The sequence below is a fragment of the Bidens hawaiensis genome, unplaced genomic scaffold (assembly GCF_021521415.1).
Source record: "Bidens hawaiensis isolate Kalapana, Puna unplaced genomic scaffold, B.hawaiensis_p1.1 tig00043077_1, whole genome shotgun sequence".
NCBI classification, from domain to species: Eukaryota; Viridiplantae; Streptophyta; class Magnoliopsida; order Asterales; family Asteraceae; genus Bidens; species Bidens hawaiensis.
This window is the reverse complement of record NW_027497656.1, coordinates 79,504-101,868: the sequence shown is the minus strand read 5'-3', so window position 1 is coordinate 101,868 and position 22,365 is coordinate 79,504. Positions and strand designations below refer to the sequence as shown.

Here is a 22,365-nt window from a genome sequence, read left to right as displayed (position 1 = left end):
GTAAAAGGATCTTCGCCCAGTGCAGATCTTCCAGTGCGAGGAGCAAACCTGAGCTCCGTCCTCGACATACTCCATTATTCGGGTACTTGATCAACCCGGAGTATGTGCCAGCTCGTGGGGACGAGTTTAGGGACCCGGCACCACAACAGGCAGGAGCACCTCAAGCTATACCTGCTGCTCCTGTTGTGTCACCGGAGGAGAATGTTGACCTTGATGCAGAGTTTGGCGGTCAAGGCTTCTTTGATATGGAGAGGGTGGATCCAGAAGAAAATGTACAAGTCTCGATTGCACAGGTTTCGAGTGTGAATGTATCTAGGGCAGCTACAACGGTGGCTGACTCTGATTCTGATGATGAGTTGGCTGAAGCGAGACGAATTTTGGTAACTCAAGAACGAATTCATGGGAAAAGAAAGAGAACTGATTATGACAGCGAGTCAGATTATGAGGAAGAAGTACATCAGTTGGTTCGCAGATCAAGAAGGGAACGGACAGGTGCAGGTTCGGGAGCTGGTGAGAGCTCAAGGGTGGTACGTTTCACTCCACCCGCACTGTCCGGTATGACCATGGTTCCCTCATCATTACAAGATACAAGGCCAAACGCCACGGATGTTCCCGTGGTGGCTACCTTATCTGCATTCGGCCTCCCACCCACTACATTTCAACTTTCGGCTCCTGAGATTGTATCGTTGCCGCCTCCAACTCTTACTCCAACGGAGGTTGAGGCAAGATTTATTGAGTCGACGGTTGTAGCAACTGCAGGGTTGTCAGTTACGTTGCCACCTGTGGTTACGTTTACGCCTACTTCTGAGGTCCCGGTTACATCGGAAATCCCTCCTCAGTACACTCAAGATATATCACATCTGAGGTTTGATTTCGATGCAACCTTATCAGACTCTGAACGAATAGCAGCAATTGAACGGGTTGTGGCAGAACACTCAAGGGTGAATCTTATCCAGACCCATGCTATTCAGCGCGTAGTTGCAGAGAATCAGATACAGTCGTCCCTGATGGTTGAACATGGCAAAATCATTGATGCTTTGAAGGAGTTCTTGGCATCTCAGGGGGAGACGAGCTGTAAAGGCGATGAGCTGAGGACTAAGAAGCGAAATGATCGAGACGATGATCCCAATGCATCGAAAGGTGCAGGTGGAGAGTTGCCAAGAACTGAACAAGCTCTTGGGACTTCCACATCTCAGGGGGAGTCAACAAGTGCAGCGGGCGGTACAGGTGATGAGGTGGTGGTTGTGGATGTTAAGGAGATGGATGATGAGTATATAGGTGATGATGATATATTACCAGTTGATGAGATAGAGAAGATTGGTGCAGAGATTGTGATTGATAATGATATTGAAGAGGGAGAGATTGTAGAAGAGAATGTGGAGCATGAGATTCCGGAAGTCGATAAGGCAGATATGAATCAAGAGATTGGAAATGATGAGACTGAATGGGAAGAGCAGCCTAGATGGAAAGAAGGCTATGCTCAGTGGTTTGTAAAAACGAAGAAACCGGCGGTCCCTACTATGTTTAAGAAGAGTTACAACATTAGAGGCTATGCTGAAGCGAGAAAGGGGATTATATGCTGGATATATGATGAGCAGTTGAGGCTCTTTGTGATTAAGAGGTATGATGGTGTTCAGTACTTCAAGAGGCTGTTGAGATCATTAAATACATTGCCAGAATGTGAAGTGAAAGACCTAGCCAGATTGGGGTTAATAAACAGAAGTGATGATAACATGGCTAGAGTCATTGGGAAGATTGTTTGGAAGGAAAGTATAAAAGAGAAGAAGTTCGAGCTGTTGAAACCACAAAAGGGAAAACTCATTGAAGACAAAGATAGAGGGATGAGAACAGATGGCAAGCCTTGGATGATTATGAAGTATAAGCCAATCCGGTGTCTAAAAGAAGTGCCGATGAAACAAATGCCCAAGGATGTGCTGAAGGATCTGAAGTGGTGGTATGTAGATTGTGAAACAGCTGAAGCAGTAATGGAAGACGAAGATGAAGAAGAGCTGCTGAGAGTGTATGATCAGATGCATCTAGTGAACTTATCTGAAGCTGATCTACAGGCGCTGAATGAGAAGAAGATATTTTATATTCCTTCTTGGAAAGACGAAGCGAGGAAGTATCAAAGAGTTGTTTCGGTATGTGTACGAGAAGGAGTGCATGCTTGAAGATGATGATACAAGATTTTTGAGATTACAAGACACGTGCTTGAAGATAAAGATATAAAGCTACTGCCAAGGGGGAGTCTGTTGGTACATGATGTCAGTAGTTCAGTATATAGTGTCTGTAATCGAGTCGTTTGGATTTGTGTTTTGTATGTAGCGAAGTTAGCTCAGAAGTTCGCTAATACAGGCGAACTTGATGAGTAAGCGAAGTTAGGAACAACTTCGCCTGAACATGCCAGGCGAAGTTGTCGTGGTTATATGCCTTAGGTTACGGTTGAGTTAGTAACAAGTTTTAAGTTTTCAGTTTACGTGTTTACGAGTTGTGTAATCAGTGATTGATATCACGTGTTTCCAGTTGCAATATACAACGTGTATTTGCTTATTGTAACGTGTGTTCGATCGTGTTAAGGTATATCGTCTTCTACGCTCGTAACGTCTTACGTAGGGATTCCGCACCTACGTAGAACGAGATATTCCGTGTAGATCCGGCTGGGAACCTACACCACTTACCCCTAATGGAATTTTCGTATAACAATAGTTATCACACGAGCATTCAAGCCGCACCATTTGAGGCGTTATATGGTCGAAAATGTAGGACGCCCGTGTGCTGGTCTGAAACCGGAGATAATCAATTATCTGGACCCGAGATAGTCCAAGAAACCACCGACAAAGTTATTCAAATCCGAGAACGACTTAAGACAGCACGTGATCGCCAAAAGAGTTACGCCGATGTCCGTCGTAAGCCGTTAGAATTCAATGGTGGTGACAAAGTTCTTTTGAAAGTCTCGTCATGGAAAGGCGTAGTCCGCTTCAGCAAGAAAGGAAAGTTAAGTCCCCGATTCGTTGGACCCTTCGAGGTACTCGAACGAATTGGTACCGTCGCATATCGTTTGCGACTACCCGAGGAAATGTAAGGGATACACGACATATTCCATATCTCAAATTTGCGAAAGTGTCTAGCCGATGAATCTCTAGCGATGCCGTTAAAAGATGTTGAAATCAACAAGAACTTAAAATTCGTAGAACGACCGATCCAAATCGAAGATTCACGGACAGTGTTGGAAGCCGATCCCACTTGAAAAGGTGAATACGCCCCACTTTTATTAACTTGTTTTCAAACAAACAAATGTGTTATGTGTAAAACTTTACATGAGATTGAATATCTCTAAAAACATTGTAAATAAGAGTAAAAGCCTAGCCCTCAGGCTATAGTATACGTTTGTCTGGATCCTTACAAATGTGGTTAAATGCGGTGGGCACATCGCACCACGCCTAGTCACGACCTCCAGCCACGATGGGCCGAACCAAAGTATGTTCGAGTGAGAATGACCTTGTGTATATTTATGGTACCTAAGTACGTCGAAACGCTGCGGTGTTTTGCTGAGGTGACCTAGTGTAGAGACTCGAGTTTATAATGATGTTGTTTTAACTTTGTTATTCCTAAGCCAAGATGGGCCGAGGCTTGCGTAACCCTCGAGGGGTGACAAAGTAAAAGAAAATATTTTTAGCGTCAGCATATTCACCAGCAATTATTGCTGACGTATTTTTATAACATTTTGCAGGTAACCAAGAATAGACTTGAAGGACGAAGGGCTCAAGAATCCGATGGCTCAGATATTTTGTTTAATTATTAAAATATGATGTTTTTGTTAAACTTATAAACAAGTAAATCTAAACGAGACTTTCATCTCGTCTTTTTGTAATGTAAATATTTTAACTTTAAATCCACATGTTTTAGAAAGTCTTCCACTAATAACCCGTAACTCTGATTTATATACAAATGTGGTACCAACTGTTGAATCGCACTCCTAGGCCTAAGATGGGGTGTAACAGTGCACTTCCTCTCCCTCGTGCAAACATTCCTGTGTTTTCTTCCTCCCTTACTTGCAGCGCCTGTTCTTCCACAGAAACCTGAAATCCTCGATTTACTCGAGCTTCATGAGCTTGAAATGACCCCATCAGCTGATCATAAGACAACTGACTGAGGTCCTTGTATTTTTCAGTTGCAGCAGCAACATGAACCCATCGCACTAGCAAACTTCGAAATACTTTCTCAATGACTGTTTGATCTTTAACAACCTCTCCATATGATTGAATCTTGTTCACTATCTTCATAACTTTTGACAAGAAATCAGCAAAAGGCCACCCCTCCTTCATCTGAATTGTCTCAAACTCTCTACGTAACCCTTGTAGTTTCACAATTTGTACTTTTGAATCACCTTGATATTCGTTTTGCAGGAGAGTCCAAGCTTGCTTGGATGTCAAGGCTCCTGCAATACGAGAGAAGATATCATCGTGCACAACAGATTGAATAAGTGGCAGTGCCTTCGCATACTTCTTTCTGTTGTCTCGTAGACTAACACGATCCCCATCTGCATCATTGTATCCGGTACCCACAAAATCCCAAAGCAACCGTGACATTAGAATAGTCCTCATTCGAATATTCCAGATATCGTAACTATCCCCTTTGAATATTGGAATGGGTGTATTCTGGATACCACTGGTGTTGGAGGCCATATAGAGGATTTAGGGTTAGGGTTTTGTGATTGATAAATTTCTGCTTAGAAAGAAAGACGCGATCAAAATAATACCAAAACATGAGGCTATGATACCACTATGATGGATCAAAGAGTGTATAATAGAAGTTTAATCGAAAGATTAGATGAGTCTTATTCAATGAAAAAAAACCTTAAATAGGCAACAACATGCAACGTTTATAAACGTAAACATACGACTAAATAAGAAACTAATAGACTCATCCTATTAAACACGAAACATAAACGTGCAACTAAAAACTAGCAACAAACTCAGTATATTTTGACTTCTAGAATCATCCTTAACAAACTCCAATGGTTACTTCAAGTTTGGATTATCTCCAACAATTCACAGGTGATCGTATTTGACTCTTTATAACATTGTTCTTGTAGTTTAAAAATCTACACCAAGAATATAAATAAACACGTCATATCATTGCTTGTCGTAGGCAACATGACTAGAAGATTTAGTCACATGGTAGATTTGGGTTATCTGTATCACTTTTCGTGTTAATTTGTAACATATAATTATGGCACTAAAGGAAAATAATATAGGTCAAACATTAATTTTGGGTTTAATGGATTTTAATAATCCATATCAAATAATATTGGTTGCTAATACTCGCTATCATTTTATCGCTACAGAGGGTTCCAAATTTTAAAAAGTTGCCCCCATAATGGAAACATGTTATAAAGGACTTAACGACGTTATTATTTAACCGAATTTCAAACTAATGTTATAGACTTGTAGTGCTTTTGATCGGAAAGGTAATCCAAACGGTTTGATTTTGTTAATTGGAAGTTTAAGCACCTGAATTGAAGCATTCTTTCATCGTTTTGGAGCATCGTTTTGAACTAGGTTATACATCAATCAACTTGTATCATCATTCCGATCAAAAGCCCTAAAACATTAGTTTGAAATTCAGGAAAAAATATAATGTCATTAAGTCCTTTTTAGTAGAGGACCATTGGGGGCCAACTTTTTTAATTTTGGGACCGCCAGTGTCGATAAAATAAATATGGATTATTATCAACCAATACCAGTCAATATGAATTAAAAAAATCTAATAAACCTTATTTTTTTAATTAAATAGTGTTATATGCTTTAAATTGTTATGATATTGATTCGTTTTTGTGATTTTAACAATTTACGGATTGTGTTGTCTTGGTTAATGTCGAGGGTTGCCAAATGGGAAGTCGAAAGGGTTAAGGTAAAAGTGGGACCAACCTTTGTGTGCTTCATTTTTTTCACTTATAAAGTCATTACCCTATGTTAAACTCAATCCTCCAACCCCACTATTCGTTATCGTGTCTTTTTTTTGACATTATGTTTTTTTGGAGGTTTTTCTAACTCGAATGATGGAGAAAACATTTTAGTTTTTTTTTTATTTATATTTTGAGTTATGATTTGTTATTTTTTTTTGTAAATTTTAACGGTTTTTGTGTTGCCACAAATTCTTCTCACACTTCACATTGTTGTCTCATTTTGCATTTTAACTTTTTCCAATTAATTGATGTTTACCTTATGGGTCTTGCACATTTCATTTTTCTTAATTGTGAACCATGAAATAAAAGTCAAAGTAGCAATTCATTAATATTGTGTGTTTTTATGCAGCACACTACAATCGTAGTAAAGCTTGTGAGCTACAACTATAGAAAAGCTTGTGGTTTTTGGACAAGTTGATTAGTTTGCTTTAAAAGGAGTTTACCTTTCAAGAGGAAATAATTTATTTATTTATTTATAATGAAAATAAAAATATTTTAAAAGGAGTTTGCCTTTGATCGTGCCCGGTTTCTATATCTCGTAGTCACTTGGCATTATCAGTTTTGACTAATTTTTTTTTTATCTTTTTGTATATAAAAATAGTAAATATATCTAAAATATTTCACACTTTTAGAGGGAGAAAATGAGTTAAGTTTAACTCACCAAAAAGATTTTACTTAGTTTTAAGAAAGACAAAAACGAGTCACTTGACTTGCCAAAAATATTTTATACTCTTTAAGAAAAACCAAAAAAGTTTAAAAGATATTCTCTCGTTTAGAGTGATCTCCTGTTTAGAAGGAATCAGATAATCAAAAATTCCGAAATATTGAAAAATTGATCTGACCCTTGGAAAATGATAAAAAAAGTCTTTAATGATCATAGCACATGAAAATAGTATATCAAAAGCTAACAAGATCATCGCTTGATGTGTAGATAGGCTTGACAAATGAGTAAATGTCCATATGATACAAACTTAAATTCTCGCCTATGCTAGTGGTTACACGTTCATGAAGCGGCTGCCGACTCCAAATAAAGTCATATTAATGAAGGCAGAAACATCAATAACATGTCATACCCAAGCCTCTCTTCACCTGATCACAGTTGTCTTATGTAATCTTGTGTCACAATTATTTTATTGAGTCAAGAAAAGCGTCAAGAAAAGAAAACGAAAAGGAGCCAGAAAAGTAAAGTGAAAGAAAATTCAAAAGAAGTCTGTCTTAGGATTTTTGTCTTCTAATTTATTTCTTTCTTTATTTTGATTCAAGCCTTGGACTGTCTATGTTTGTAGCCATACAAGATATGATTGTTAAGGCCCTGAATCGTCTGCTTTGTTTTATTTTCATTCTTTTTGTTCAAGCCTTGGACTTTCTCTGCGCGATAATATGGTAGTATCCGACCTGATTGTTAATGCCTTAAACCTCTGCTATATTTTAATGTATTTTCTAGATCGAGTCAAGTGTACAAAATAAAGTGTTCAAATTGTCAATAAGCGTACTACGTTTAAATAAGAAAGTTTAAGTCAAGTTGAGGTGATATGTGACCACGAACTATGCCCAAGGTATGATGGAGTATGTAACTTGTCAGATTAAATGGTGTACACAAAGTGTTGTGCTTAATACATACCTTAACGTATCTTTTTGATATCAAAATACTTGTTAAGTTAAAGTCGATAAAACATGTCTACAATCGACTTTGGGTTCTTGGTATACTAATATTGAAATAGAAGTGTAATCTAGGATGTTATTGATCAATGTGATTTCATGTTGCGATCTTTCTCACCAAAAAATGTAAACTATGAATAGTTGCGATTAGTATATAATAAATTGATTTTATTGTTTTTTTTATTTTTTGTCATCTTATTTTAATTCTAACTTAATGTAACATTTGTCAATTTTGGGTCTTGATTTGTATTCATTTTGTAATCATTTTGTAACATGTCGATTTTTCGCGTTTTATTTTAATAAATTATACTTCATATTTGTGGTTAAGCTTTTAAACCCGAACCGGCAATTTATCAAATCATTGATGATATACCTCTAGTGTGTGTGAGGTTTGTCAAAATATAGTAAGTTATAGTTCATAAGCTTGGTTAAATAAACTTTAGGGACTAAAGTGGATTTTCCTTAAAGCTGTGCAAGATTTAATTTATTTATAACTAAATATCAAACATGAGGGGCCCAAGTTAAACATTTATAAACTATATATATAAACCTAAAAAAAATAAACCCTAACCTTAACATAAACAACTCAGCCGCCACCCCCTTGGCCGTTTTCCGGTGAACTCGAGCTTTTTCGGCGACTCCAGCCACCTCTCTTTCCCGTTTTTTCGATCTCCGGCCACCCAACTTTCCCTCCCTCGGCTCTCCGGCGATCGGAGCGACGACCTAGTAACCCCTCACCCAAAACCGCCCCCTTTTCCCACTCCCGGTCGTTTTTCTGGCGACCGGGAAACCGGTCTCTCTTTCTCTCTCTCTTTCTCGCTCTCCGTCTCTCTCTCTCTCTCTCTCTCTCTTTCTCTCTCTCCGTCTTTCTCTCTCTCTTTTTGGTTCGTTTTTCCGACGCGCCTTCGGCGGCCGGAATCGGCTCCGACGACCCCTACTCGGCTCCGACAATCGTTCTCGTCCAAACATCATTTATAGGTAATGAGATTTAGAGTTTTATTTTTCTTTATATCTAACTCATAATCGGTAATCGAACTTGATAATCATGACCATTTGTAATGAAAATGGATCTGAGTAAAAGGTTTGGGAGTTCACAAGTTCGATTCCCCCTTGAACCGACTTTGGAGAGTATTTTTTGGATCATTATTATTAATATCATAACTTATTATAAAACTCTTTATTTTTATTATTATTATTATTATTATTATTATTATTATTATTATCACTAACAAGATAGTTTTTATTATTGTTATTATTATTATCATTAACAAAACAATTATTATTATCATTATTTTCATATAATAGATTATTATTATTATTATTATCATTTTTATCATGATTATTAAGTAAAGTTATTAAATTATATTATTGTTAATATTATCCACTTGTTTCATTGAACCGAAATCCGTGTCGGGCCTGGTTGTCATTTAACGTCATCGTTACTCGAGTTATATTTTTTTATCACTAATATCTATTATTATTAAAATGTTATAAGTATTAGTTATTATCATTAATATGGCACATATAATTATTATAATAATAATAATAATTATTATTATTATTAGTAAAATTCATAAATCTATTAATAATGTATTCAACAACAAAAGTAATTATTATTATATTTATTATCATTATTACTATTATTAGTTTTAAGAACAATTCTCGATTGATAGTATATTTATATATTATCATCATCATTATCTTATATGTATTTATATATATATATAACATATTTCAAAATTATTATTTTCATTACTATCTTTATCATTAATAATATTGTTATTAACTTTATTATCAATTCATTTTTATAAAACCGAACTCTTGATTTAAACTCGTCATGTTTCTATTTAATATTGGTTTAGTTGTTTAAAAGCCCAATAAAATAATATTATTTTATTTTAATTATCAATTAAGTATGAGTCCTTAATCGTTAACAAATTAACCGGTAACCAAATTAACAACCGAACCTTCCCGTTCAATATTTCAAATGTTGTTTCAACTAAAGTTCAAGTTCATTAATATATTATGTATTCGTTTTCAATTAGCTTTCAAGTCGGATTCGTTCGTTCGTCACAAGATTTTTATATTTCAATCATTTATTATTTCTCGATTTCGTCAATCGAGGTGAGTACTTCATACCTCGTTTTCCATCTAACTTTTTGGGGTGACATTGCATACTTATTCAACTAAATGCTTTATACATGAATCTTAAACCCATAAACGTGATTGTATACTTTACTTAAATAATTGCTCGATTTGGTGTTCTATGCTAACATGCTTACGTGTTTATCGCTTTTGGATGGTGGAACTATAAAATCCTAGACAATTTGGCAACCCCTCATGGAAAGGTGTCGTTAACGTAATGCAATTAACTATAACTATAAAATCCTAGACTATTTGGCATCCCCTTATAGCTAGGTGTCGCTAACGTAATTCTATTAGCGATATCTATTTATCCAAGTTGTTGATTTTAAATATTGTTTTGTATACAAGTTTTTTGGCTTTTTCTTATTATATACTTATATGCTCAAACTTATGAATTTCTCACCAACCTTTGTGTTAACAAATTTTATTTTATGAAATGTTACAGGTTTGACTTTTGTTGACTTGAGGACTTGACGAAAAACTTACCAAGACTATTAGGATATTAGTAACACGAACAATATAATTGTTACTTGTATTCAATTTGTTTGTGTGAACAAGATGTGTTGATTATTGATTTATGAATTAAAATGAGTTGAATAAATATTGTCACTCTAAATAGTGTCTTGTGTTTTTTGTCAATCGGTTGCACCCCGGCATGTTCCGCCGCCTTTGGTCGGGGTGTGACAGATTGGTATCAGAGCCACAAAACAATAGGATAGGTGGTTAGACATAACGACCTAGTATAGTCTTTACTTTAGGGTCCTTATACATGTTGCTTATACGTGTTTACCCTACTTGATTGTTCATTACACTTGTTTATTTATATACTTATTTATTTCATCAAGTCATAAATATACACGTACACACATTTTCATAGTACTCCAAGGTATCCTTCCCTTAAAACGCAAAAACATTAGTTTTTGTTGTGTATTATGGATCACGAGCTTAACTTGGATCCCGTTGTTTCAAATCTCCTTAAAGATTGTCTCTTATGAGATGACCGCTTTAAGTTGTCGACTGCGAGCGTTCCGCTCGCCATCATAATTTTCGGTGTTAAAACAATAGAACCACGGTGGTTCGTGGACTAGTGTTTTGACACGACGTGGTATTCCGATTCATTTTATTTGTTTCAATCGTTATTTGAGTCGAAAACATGAAAAAGACGCGGTGGTACGTGCACATATTAGACTCCAACAAGGTATTTTTTGTAACAAGGTTTTTAGTGTCGGAATATCAAGTCATGATGGTTCATGCACTATTTTTTCTCCTTTAAATCTTAAGACATTATTTACAAATTTTAAAGATTTAAACAATTTTCCTTTTTTTACTTTGTCATATAAATTCTCGTCATAAAATTCTCATTTATATAATTCTATTTGACGTTATGATTCATTTTAACATGTTTAGATTTCACTTGGTAAAGTTTTTATACCAATTTTCTCATTTGATTTCACACCGTGATTTTATTACAAATTTCGTTTATTATCATCTATTCAATATAAGTCAATATATATATATATATTGAACTATTCATAACGATTTTATTATGCCATCCCTTGTTCATTAAGAATATTTATAAACCCAATTTCTATCATATAAATTTCATCATATTAAAAGGTTTTTATGATAAATTTTACCTTAAATTTTCAAGTAAATTCCCATTACAAAAAAAAATCGTTTATGTCGATTTCTCGATTCACAATGCCGGTCATTTTAACTTATCGTGATATTTTCGTTATACGTTATTATATAACTAACTTGGTAAAATTTTCATTACGCAAATTTCTACACTCAAAACAAACTTTCATCATTCATATTGATACCTCGTAACAAATTTCGACATTTAAATTCACTTATTCTTTTTATATGTATTTCCTCATACGCAAGGAATTTTGTTTTGACATTTATAAAACTTATTTTGCTTCCTCATGACAATCGACAGTTATTTTTTTTCAATAAACCTCAAAATGCAAACTCTATTAACTTAGTTGCCCATGATATTTTCCATTACTTATCTTTAAGCATTTCAAGAAAACGATTTACGTTGCGCGTGCTTGTTTGATTCAAAATTTCCTTTTAAATTTTTCTCAACTTAAGCCAACCCGATGTGTCGTAACAACTCTCGTTTTAATGGAAATTTCTTCTCTTTTTGAAAGAAATTCGTTGTGAATTCACAAGCTTAAATTTCAATATTTTATTCTATATATATTAACTTGTAATTTTAATTATCAAACAATAAATAAATAAAAATTCATGAATGTTTCAAACATTATTTATACATTATGAAATTTCCAAATTAATACTTATTATTAGTCAAAAAAAAAATCTCCCTAAACGCAACCACAAGTTCCCAAACACCCGTATCCCATCTCAAACTACCATCTCAAATTAAACCACTCTTCCACTTCAAAGTTTCCCCACATAGTCAAATATTTCCCCGAGATGAACGAGACCTAACACGCCAACGTTATACCCTCACCTACTCAAGTCCCATGCAAATCCAAACCAACAACATCAACCCAACAAAAGGCCCGAAACACCGACACTCTACGCCATGAAAACCTATCCAACTCGCTATCCAAATGCTTCAAAGACACCGACAAACACACACACAAATGCCTTGAACGTATACAAACCTAATCTTACCTAACTATAACCCAACCCTTCGACCTATACTATGTCAAATCACCAACTGTGTCGCCACACTGTTTCCATCAAACCATAGAGTTTAACATCAAGAAAAGTAGCAACCTCAAATACTCCTTACAAAATACATGTATAAACCAAATCTCAACCCAAACTAGTCAAGATCAAATTATCTAACCCAACAACTTAACCCGAGCTCAAATGAGCAAAACCTCACCTAAATAGCCCAACCAATACTCACACAAATTATCCAAGCCTAACCCACTCAAACGACTTAAACTCGACAAACCTCATCAATCCAACTCAAGATAACCCAACTACGCAAGTCAACCGAAACACACTCACTTTTCACCAAATTTTCAAACCATTCACCGTTCGAAGCCTAAAACCCCTCCCTACGCACGCAAGCTTCGTTTTACCCATAAATATTATATTATACACACACACACATACATACAACTAGTGTATTTATAACGACCTCACGTGTTCAAATAATCACTTATAGATTATAAACTCTTTCAAGATTAACGACTTACATTTTATGTCCATATTTTATAGATTATCCTTGTAAAAGTAATATTGTCATGACAACAAAATTCTATTATGAGGATTTGTTTTCAAAGAGATTATTAAACGGTTATATGCGTGTTTTCAAGGTTTTAAATATTGTCACCTAAGTGTAAGGCCCCGTTACCGGTAGCCCTACTTTGGTGTTGTATTTACTCATAAACGCAGTTCTAAAATCAGAGTTAATTAAAAACTTTCACGGAATAATAAAATAGTCAACCATTCGATACAATCATCCATAATTTGTCTTTTTAAAACATAACATAAAACATAGTGTCAAAACATCACGACCAATCTTCAGACGCCAGCCTCTTCAGTATTGCCATGTGTCTCCCTCAAGCCAGCTGCCTTAGTCGATTAGCCTGCGTGCATACTAAAAGTCAGCTACGCTAAGTGAGTTCTAGTTAATCAGGCAACGTATGATTCATTCTCATATCTACATATGCACCCGAAGGTACATACAACGTACTTACATACTTACGTACTTTCATTCTTTCTTTCATATTAACATACATACTTTTATTCACACACATACATTTTACAGAGCCTTCCGCCCTATAACCTTCGTCGATATTATTAGGGTCGGTTCCCTACATTCGCCGACTTTATTAGGGTCGATTCCCTACATTCGCCGACATTATTAGGGTCGGTTCCCTACATTCGCCGACATTATTAGGGTCGGTTCCCTACATTCGCCGACATTATTAGGGTCGGTTCCCTACATTCGCCGACATTATTAGGGTCGGTTCCCTCGTTCTATCTATACCTTTCGTACCTTTCTATACATTCATAATTAAAACATTCATACATCCAAACACCATCTATACATCATATATATGTCAATCATATCTTTATTCTATCCCTTGACGGCACGTGCAATATCCGAAGATCGTTCATGCATCGTCAAGCATTCATTTATACATAAATCATATAAGGCATACACTTACCACTTAAGGTAAGCGTATTAACTAATCACATCGAGTATGCACACAGCCCCGAAAACATAGCAAGGAAATGGGGCTAGAAACTCACCTGGATACTGTTGCGTTCACCGTTAATAGTAATCCCCTTCTTTAATTGAGCACGGCTAACTGGGTTATTTAGTTAACCTATGCATCATCTAAGTTGGGCTTGTTGTTAGACTTAGGATAATGGGCCAGGTTGTTAATTATCTGGGCCCAACTGGACTCAAGCCCAAAACCCAACGGAGGACTAGTTAGCCGAGAACACTTGGCAGAGAACTCAACCCGACCGAGAACCATGGTCTTGACCGAAATCCAAGTTTGACCGAGATCCCTGTCACCGAGAACTCTGACCAAGAACTCCAAGGCAGAGAACTCGTGGCCGAGAACTCTAGTTGGCTACATGTTGACCGAGAACCACATGGTTTGACCAAGGATTCCCAATTTTGGCCGAGAACCCCCAGTTCAGCTCATTTTCTATTTTATGTTTTCACCTTACCCAGATTACTTGTTCCATGGCTCAAATCATGAACTTTTAACACTTATCATCATCATTTATACCCGTTTTACACCCATTACTATCACGACTTCAAGATCTAACCCTTCATAGTCATAAGGATTGAACCTTAAATCCTAAGAACGTTCTTTAAGTTAGATCTAGGGTTTCATTCATGGACCGTATCTAACCATGAGTCCTTTACGTCCATATTAATCATCAAGTTTGAGACTTTATGATTTATCTAGACCCGATCTAGTCTATGTTCAATTTTCATGGCTAACCGTTCATAAAAACGTAACCTTTAAACGTAAAGAACATACCTTTAGACGTTTGGTAGGTCTCGGCTAGCTTGGTTATGAGCTTGGATCTTGCAACTAGCTTGAATATAGAGGATGGATCAAAGATATTGGCTCGTTTGATTCTTGGGTCACACTTCACTCTTGTGGCCGAAAAGGGAAAGGAGTGTGTGTGTTTAAGGTGAAAGCAAGGTGTGAAATGGATGGAAATGGAAAGATTTAGGGTTTAAGGGGTATTTATACTCCCTTAAGCCCATGGACCTATGGCCCATCTGTTGGTGCACATTTTGTGGCCGTCGCTTGGCGAATAGTTTAGAATGTTTATGTTGTATGCTGTACACCTAGGTAGTGGTTCACGCTGAAAGTGATCCATTTGAAAGAGCATTTTCAAATGGATACTCATTCGATCGAACCAGTTTCTGATTCGATCGAATGAGTCTGCCATTCGATCGAATAGGACTCATTCGATCGAATGAGTCTGCCATTCGATCGAATAGGACTCATTCGATCGAATGAGTCCTGACCGAATGGCAGCGGGTATAAATACCAGCTTTCAGTCGTGAACAGGTAAGGTTTTCAAGGTTTTTGCGTGCCCGGAGCCCAGGTGCTGTCCGGATGAGGGGGGAGGCCATGCTCGACCTCCCCCTGCCATAGATCGTGATTTCAGTGTTTAAACAAGCATGTAATCTTTCGTTTTTATCAATGAAATCGTTTGTTTCGTGTTTGTTTCTGTCCGTCTTTGGTCTTCAAACCTTCCGTCTCGAACGCGCTCGGATCGTCTCGGTCCCGGCTGAACCAACAATTGGTATCAGAGCCACGGTTACCGCTAGAAAGGTCTAACAACCGATCTAGCAAGCCGAGCTCTTGATTTTCTGCGTTCTGGACGTTAAACTGTTGGTGTGTTCTTCGTGTTCTTCGCGTTTTCTGGGCTGGCGTTGAAGGAGTCGAATCAGTACATTCGATCGAACGAGTTCCCCATTCGATCGAATAGGCCTATTCGATTGACTGATTCGATCGAATCAGTCTTCCCGCTCAAAAGTGTCAAATTCAAACGCAAGTTTTCCCGCCCAGACAGCCTGTTCATTCGATCGAACCAGATGTCTTCATTCGATCGAATCAGTTTGTATTCGATCGAACTGGTTTTCCCGCTCAAAGTGTCAAATTCAAATAGCTGATCGAACCAGTTCTTCATCCGATCGAATATGTGCTTCATCCGATCGAATCTGTGGTTCATTCGACCGAACCAGTTCTCATTCGATCGAACATGTTCCAGACCAAAAAAAAAAAAAAAAAAAAAAAAAAAAAAAAAAAAAAAAAAAAAAGTCTGGAACGCCTGCTTACACGAAAATTTGCCCAAGCCATTTTTATCAGTCGGGAAGTCTTCTGAAAAAGTTTGGCGAAAATAAAATTTTTTCGACAAAATTTCCGGGAAATTTTCGGTTAATTGTCGGGTCAGTGATGAAGATTTTTCTGGACATCCTATACATGTTGATCACATTCCAGAAAAAGTTTGGTGACAGTGAAATTTTCACTGATATTTGCCGGCAAAGTCAGAGCGTTTAAATGTTTAACGGTTAAAGCGGCAAATTTGAAGATGAACAAAGCACAATTACCTGAAGGAATTATCGTCTACAAGTTTAATGGATAACCCCTTGTTCATTGAGCTTCTACAGTGGTGATTGTTATAAGAACACAGAAGAACAGAGAAAAGTGATTACTGATGAGGTATGATGTTATTGTGGGGTAGTCAGGAGCATCTGACTATTTATGGGCCAACCAAGTTTAATTTATTGTCCGCATTCTGAAGATTCTGCTTTGTGGAGAGAATCTGAGTTTGAGTTATTGTGGGGTAGTCAGGAGCATCTGACTATTTATGGGTCAATCATGTTAAATATTTATTTTCCGCATGTGAGAATTCCGCTTTGTGGAGGGAATTCTGTTGAAAATTGGTGATTCGCAATCACGAAGTTAATGATGTGTCTTTGTCTCCGATGATGAATCTGCATACAAACTAATCTGTTTAGGGGGAGTAGCTGTGGATTGGAAGCCTCTGTCATTTGTCCAATACATGTTGGTGAAGTAACCGTGTGGGTGAAGATTCGCCGATAGTAAGTCGCGCAGCGGAAGCGTGCATGTATTGTCATGTCTATATATTGGGATACACGTCAACGTCTGAGGGGGAATTTCTACAGTTGGTTGTTTTAAACAGATTATTTAGTCTGAAGATGTCAGCAATGGAGAACACTTTGCATCATTAACCGAGAGTTCAGTCTAAGGGGGAATCTTGCTGCAATGATGGTATTCTTCAACGTGATTATCAAGATAAAGCAGAAGATTTGACTGAAGATTGCAAGAGGTGTCTACAGCAATTCGCAAGCAACGTCCAAGGGGGAATTTGTTGGTGCACATTTTGTGGCCGTCGCTTGGCGAATAGTTTAGAATGTTTATGTTGTATGCTGTACACCTAGGTAGTGGTTCACGCTGAAAGTGATCCATTTGAAAGAGCATTTTCAAATGGATACTCATTCGATCGAACCAGTTTCTGATTCGATCGAATGAGTCTGCCATTCGATCGAATAGGACTCATTCGATCGAATGAGTCTGCCATTCGATCGAATAGGACTCATTCGATCGAATGAGTCCTGACCGAATGGCAGCGGGTATAAATACCAGCTTTCAGTCGTGAACAGGTAAGGTTTTCAAGGTTTTTGCGTGCCCGGAGCCCAGGTGCTGTCCGGATGAGGGGGGAGGCCATGCTCGACCTCCCCCTGCCATAGATCGTGATTTCAGTGTTTAAACAAGCATGTAATCTTTCGTTTTTATCAATGAAATCGTTTGTTTCGTGTTTGTTTCTGTCCGTCTTTGGTCTTCAAACCTTCCGTCTCGAACGCGCTCGGATCGTCTCGGTCCCGGCTGAACCAACACCATCTTACCTTTTTAGTCCATGATTAATTATCTAATTAACCTCATTATTTTTCCCTTTTACCCTTTAACTATCTATCTTTTTACTCAAGTAACTTTTTCATTATGAGAAATAATATATTATATTATTTGAAATTTGGGATGTTACAAGTCTTTACCCCTTAAAGAGGTTTCATCCCCAAAACCTAACTATTGCATTAACAGATTAGGGTAAAACTTGCGCATCTCGTCCCCAGCTTCCCAAATGGCATCTGATCGCTTACGATGCTTCCATATTACTTTTACTAAGGGTATAACCTTGTGACGAAGTAGCTTCTCCTTGTGATCGACAATTTCTATCGGTTGTTCAATGTAGTTCAGCTGTTCATCAACCTCAATGTCCATCAATGGCACGTGAGACGTGTCATCAGCTAGACATTTCCTCAAGTGAGAAACATGGAAGGTTGAATGAATTCCTTCTAACTCATTAGGTAAATCCAACTTATAGGCCACTTTTCCTACACGATCCACGATCTTGAATGTTCTAATGTATCTTGGACTCAACTTTCCCCTCTTTCTAAAATGAATGATCCCCTTCCTAGGCGAGACCTTGAGCATCACATTGTCACCAACGTTAAACTCAATCGGTCGTCGCCGGTTATCAGCATACGACTTTTGTCTGTTTTGGGCAGCCTTCATTCTAGCCTTAACCTGGTAAAACTTTGAAGATGTCTCTTGAACCACCTCTAAGCTTCCCATTTCCTTCTGACCAATCTCTCCCCAACATACGGGAGTTCTACATCGTCTGCCATAGAGCATCTCAATCGGCGGCATGCCAATACTTGAATGGTAGCTATTGTTATAGGAGAACTCCGCTAGGTGCAGGTGATTATCCCAACTTCCACCAAAGTCTAAAACACAAGCACGTAGCATATCCTCAAGGGTTTGGATCGTCCTCTTGGACTTTCCATCGGTTTAAGGATGATACGTCGTACTAGGTTCAATATCGTTCCTTGGCTTCATGGAATTTCTTCCAAAACCTTGAAGTAAACCGCGTATCTCTATCAGACACGATCGATAACGTTACTCCATGCTTAGACACAACCTCTTTGTTGAACAAACTTGCTAACGTTTCTGACGAGATAGCCTCTCGTATAGGCAGAAAGTGAGCACTTTTGGTCAATCGGTCCACTATCACGCAAATGGTATCATGATGCTTAGCTGTACGAGGTAGCTTAGTTATGAAATCCATGGTGATGTTTTCCCATTTCCACTCAGGTATCTCAAGCGGTTGCATTTTCCCATAAGGCTTCTGATGTTCGGCTTTGACTTGTAAACAAGTTAAGCACTTACTAACATAATCTACTTCATCGTTCTTCATTCCAGGCCCCCAGTAATCTCTTTTCAAATCTTGATACATCTTTGTAGCTCCAGGATGAATCGAGTATCTCGATTTATGAGCTTCATCTAAGATTCGACCTCTGAGATCACCATGGCGTGGAATCCACATACGATCAAACCTAGTCTTAACACAATGAGTGTTTTCCATCAGCTCATCTTGTTGGCCGTAAATTCTTTCTTTCTTCACTAACCCTTCATTTGCTAATACCTCTGACTTCACTTGATGATTTCTTCAAAAATACTTGAATTCATAATCAGCTGGTATGACTTAACTGTTAAAAGGACTTCCTCATTCTTACGACTTAGCGCGTCGGCAACCACATTAGATTTACCAGGATAGTATTTAATGTCGCAGTCGTAATCCTTAATCAACTCCAACCATATCCTCTTTCTCATGTTCATTTCCTTCTGCTCGAATAAATACTTTAAACTCTTATGATCCGTGTAGATAGTACACTTAGTACCATACAGGTAATGCCTCCATATCTTTAAGGCATGCACTACTGCTGCTAGCTCTAAATCATGCGTCGGATAAGTACTCTCATGGACATTAAACTGTCTAGATGCGTAAGCTATCACCTTTCCTCGTTGCATCAATACACAATCTAACCCACGATGCGAAGCATCAGTACAAACCACAAAGTCCTCGTTACCATCGGGCAAAGCAAGGATTGGGGCTTGCGTGAGTCTCTTCTTTAACTCTTGAAAAGCTTCTTCTTGGAACTTATTCCTGTTGGGCCTAGTTTTGTGGTTTGAGCTTGTTTGTACTTATTTCTTTGTATTTAGGCTTGGGTTTTGGGTGCACATGTAAACCGAGAACACTTATGTGTTCTCGGTGGGCTTGGTGTTGTTTGGGCCGGCCTTTGGTTGTTATCCCTATATATAGAGGTGTGATGTATAGGGTTATGGTTGTTCATTCTAAGTATTGTGTTGGAGTATTGTAGATGCTTAAGCACCGGACGTATTTAATAATATACATGTGTTTTGATGCAATTTCGTTTTAATTACTTCATCTTATTAGTGTTCTTGAATCACCGAGTGTTGGTATTCCGCACCAATACTCGTTTGGTTGATATCATATTGTAGTGATCCAGATTCGGGACTCTTGTTATTGTGATATCAACGATTCGATAACAGCCGTTACAGTGTTTATTTTGTGTTTTCCGGCGAGATTCTGATCGGAAAAGAAGATTGATATATCTTGGGTAAAGATTGGACTTAATTTGGAAACTAAATCAAATCGCATGTTATTTGGAAGTTTGTTATAGTCTGGCTAACCATTGGGTGTAAAAACAGTAGTTCTCGGCTGAGCAGTGTGTTCAGCGATTATTATCTGTTCTCGGCAACTCGTAGTTCTCGGCCAAGAGTAGTTCTTGGCTGGGATTATTATCTGTTCTCGGTTACTCATAGTTCTCGGTGACTGGTCGTTTTCGATGACTGAGTGTTCTCGGCCACTGTCAGTTCTCGGTCAATTGATTTGGTCAACAAGGGTAGTTCTCGGTCAACGAATTGTCAACATCTTAAGTTCTCGGTCAAGAGGAGATCTCGGTCAACTGCTTGAGATCTCGGTCAACTGTTCTAGTTCTGGGTCAACTGTTCTCGGCCCCGCTTGGTTTGGACTTGTTTTGGACTTGGACCTGTGACTAAACTTAACTATTTAATTGGACTTAATTTGAATTTAATTTAACATGGCCCAGTTAACAAATGGCAGCAGCTCCATCAACTCGTCTCTTCACCAAGAGCTTGATTCCATCATGGGCACTGCTACTCGCATACCTCGTTTATTGTCCCACGAGGGGTTTAGTGAATGGAAATTTCGCTTCGAACATTATGCCAAAATGAAAGATGTGAAAATTTGGAGAAGCATTGTGAGGGGACCCCAAGTGATTACTTATCAAAGAGAAAATTCAAATGAGGTTCTTGTAAGCCGGTTGTTGACTATGATGATGATGATTTTGCTAAGGTTGAAGAAGATGAGAAAGCTCTGTCAACTCTAACCATGGCTCTCTCACCCGAAATTGCTCTTCAATCTAGAGAACTCAGAACAGCTAAAGAATTGTGGGCTGCACTGATACAGGTTTCTGAAGGAAATGAGGATATGAAAAGAAGTCGCCAAGATCTTCTAAGACAAAAGTTTAACATGTTTAATCATGTTATGGGAGAGACACTGGAGTCTCAACTTCAAAGATTCATATCTCTTGTAACTGAAATGAGATCTGTTGGAATCTTTCTACAAACCTCAGAGATTAACAACAAGTTGGTGAATTCTCTGCCTAAGAATTGGGACATGAATGTTGCAAGTATCAAAAAGACTAAAGATCTTAATAGAATGAGCATAACTGAGATGATTGCTACTTTTAAGGCCTGTGATATGGATGATAAACAACGGGCAATAAATCATGCTAGTTCTTATAGTGCTGCTGGATATAACGTTGCGTCAAACAGTGCTCTCATGTCACAATATAGTTTCTCTTTGTTCAAGCCTACTCAACAACCACCACAGGGAAACTGTCAGATGTTTTCATCTACTCTCGGTCAATCATCGTCATCCAAGACACCCAACTCAGCTCCAGTATTTTTCACCAAGTCTGGTCAGTCTACAAATGAATCTGGAAAGACCACTCCTAGTCAAAACTTCAACCAGATTCCCATCATACCGAAAGAAACTCAAGAGAATATCGCATTAATGGCAGGATTTATGAATTGTTACCATGCGTTTCTGGCTGGAGATTTGGTCCAACCCATGGCTGCTACTGAATTTGATCGTATTCATCCTGATGATGTTGAAGAAATGGACATCGCGTGGCAAATTGCCATGGTAGTTTTCCGTGCTAAGAAGTTTACCAAAAGGACAGGTAGAAATAATTGGAACATGCCAAATATTAAAAAGTAGGTTTTAACAAGGAGACTCTCAGGTGTTACAACTGTCATGAGCCAGGTCATTTTGCTCGTGAATGCACCAATCCGGCTAAAGATGGGAATACGGAAAGGGCTTTGGTTCCAGCTGGAAATGCTAGGGGTGAAACAGGAGGATGTTCGGGAAACGGTGAAAGAAGTATGGTTGCTAAAACGATCTCTTGGGAAGGTCAGATGGCTGCGCTAAACATTGGAAATCAGACTGCAAATTTCGCAACTGTTGAAGACTCGGAAGAAGAAAAAATTGCCGAGGAGAAGGTCAAGGAGCTCCAGTTTGCATACATGGCATTCACTTCTCCAGTCTGAGGTACGTTTTCAACCATGCTCTTTAAGTTGTGGTGAGAAAATAGAAATGTATAACCTTCATAATGACAGTCTTAGTAGAGATATGGAAAGAATAAAATC

General features: G+C 37.8%; 1 protein-coding gene across 1 annotated transcript; it reads right to left on the bottom strand.

The window, feature by feature from the left end:
* Positions 1–3,917: 3,917 nt before the first annotated feature.
* On the bottom strand, positions 3,918–4,685 carry LOC143594103 (uncharacterized). Its single transcript, XM_077073499.1, has 2 exons — positions 4,027–4,685; positions 3,918–3,933 (listed from the first exon to the last, which is right to left on the bottom strand). The coding sequence occupies exons 1-2, from the start codon at positions 4,683–4,685 to the stop codon at positions 3,918–3,920; spliced, it is 675 nt and encodes a 224-aa protein (XP_076929614.1).
* Positions 4,686–22,365: the final 17,680 nt, after the last annotated feature.

Coding starts and splice junctions, on each gene's coding strand:
- LOC143594103 (XM_077073499.1), bottom strand. CDS start 4,685: ATGGCCTCCAACACCAGTGGTATCCAGAATACACCCATTCCAATATTC.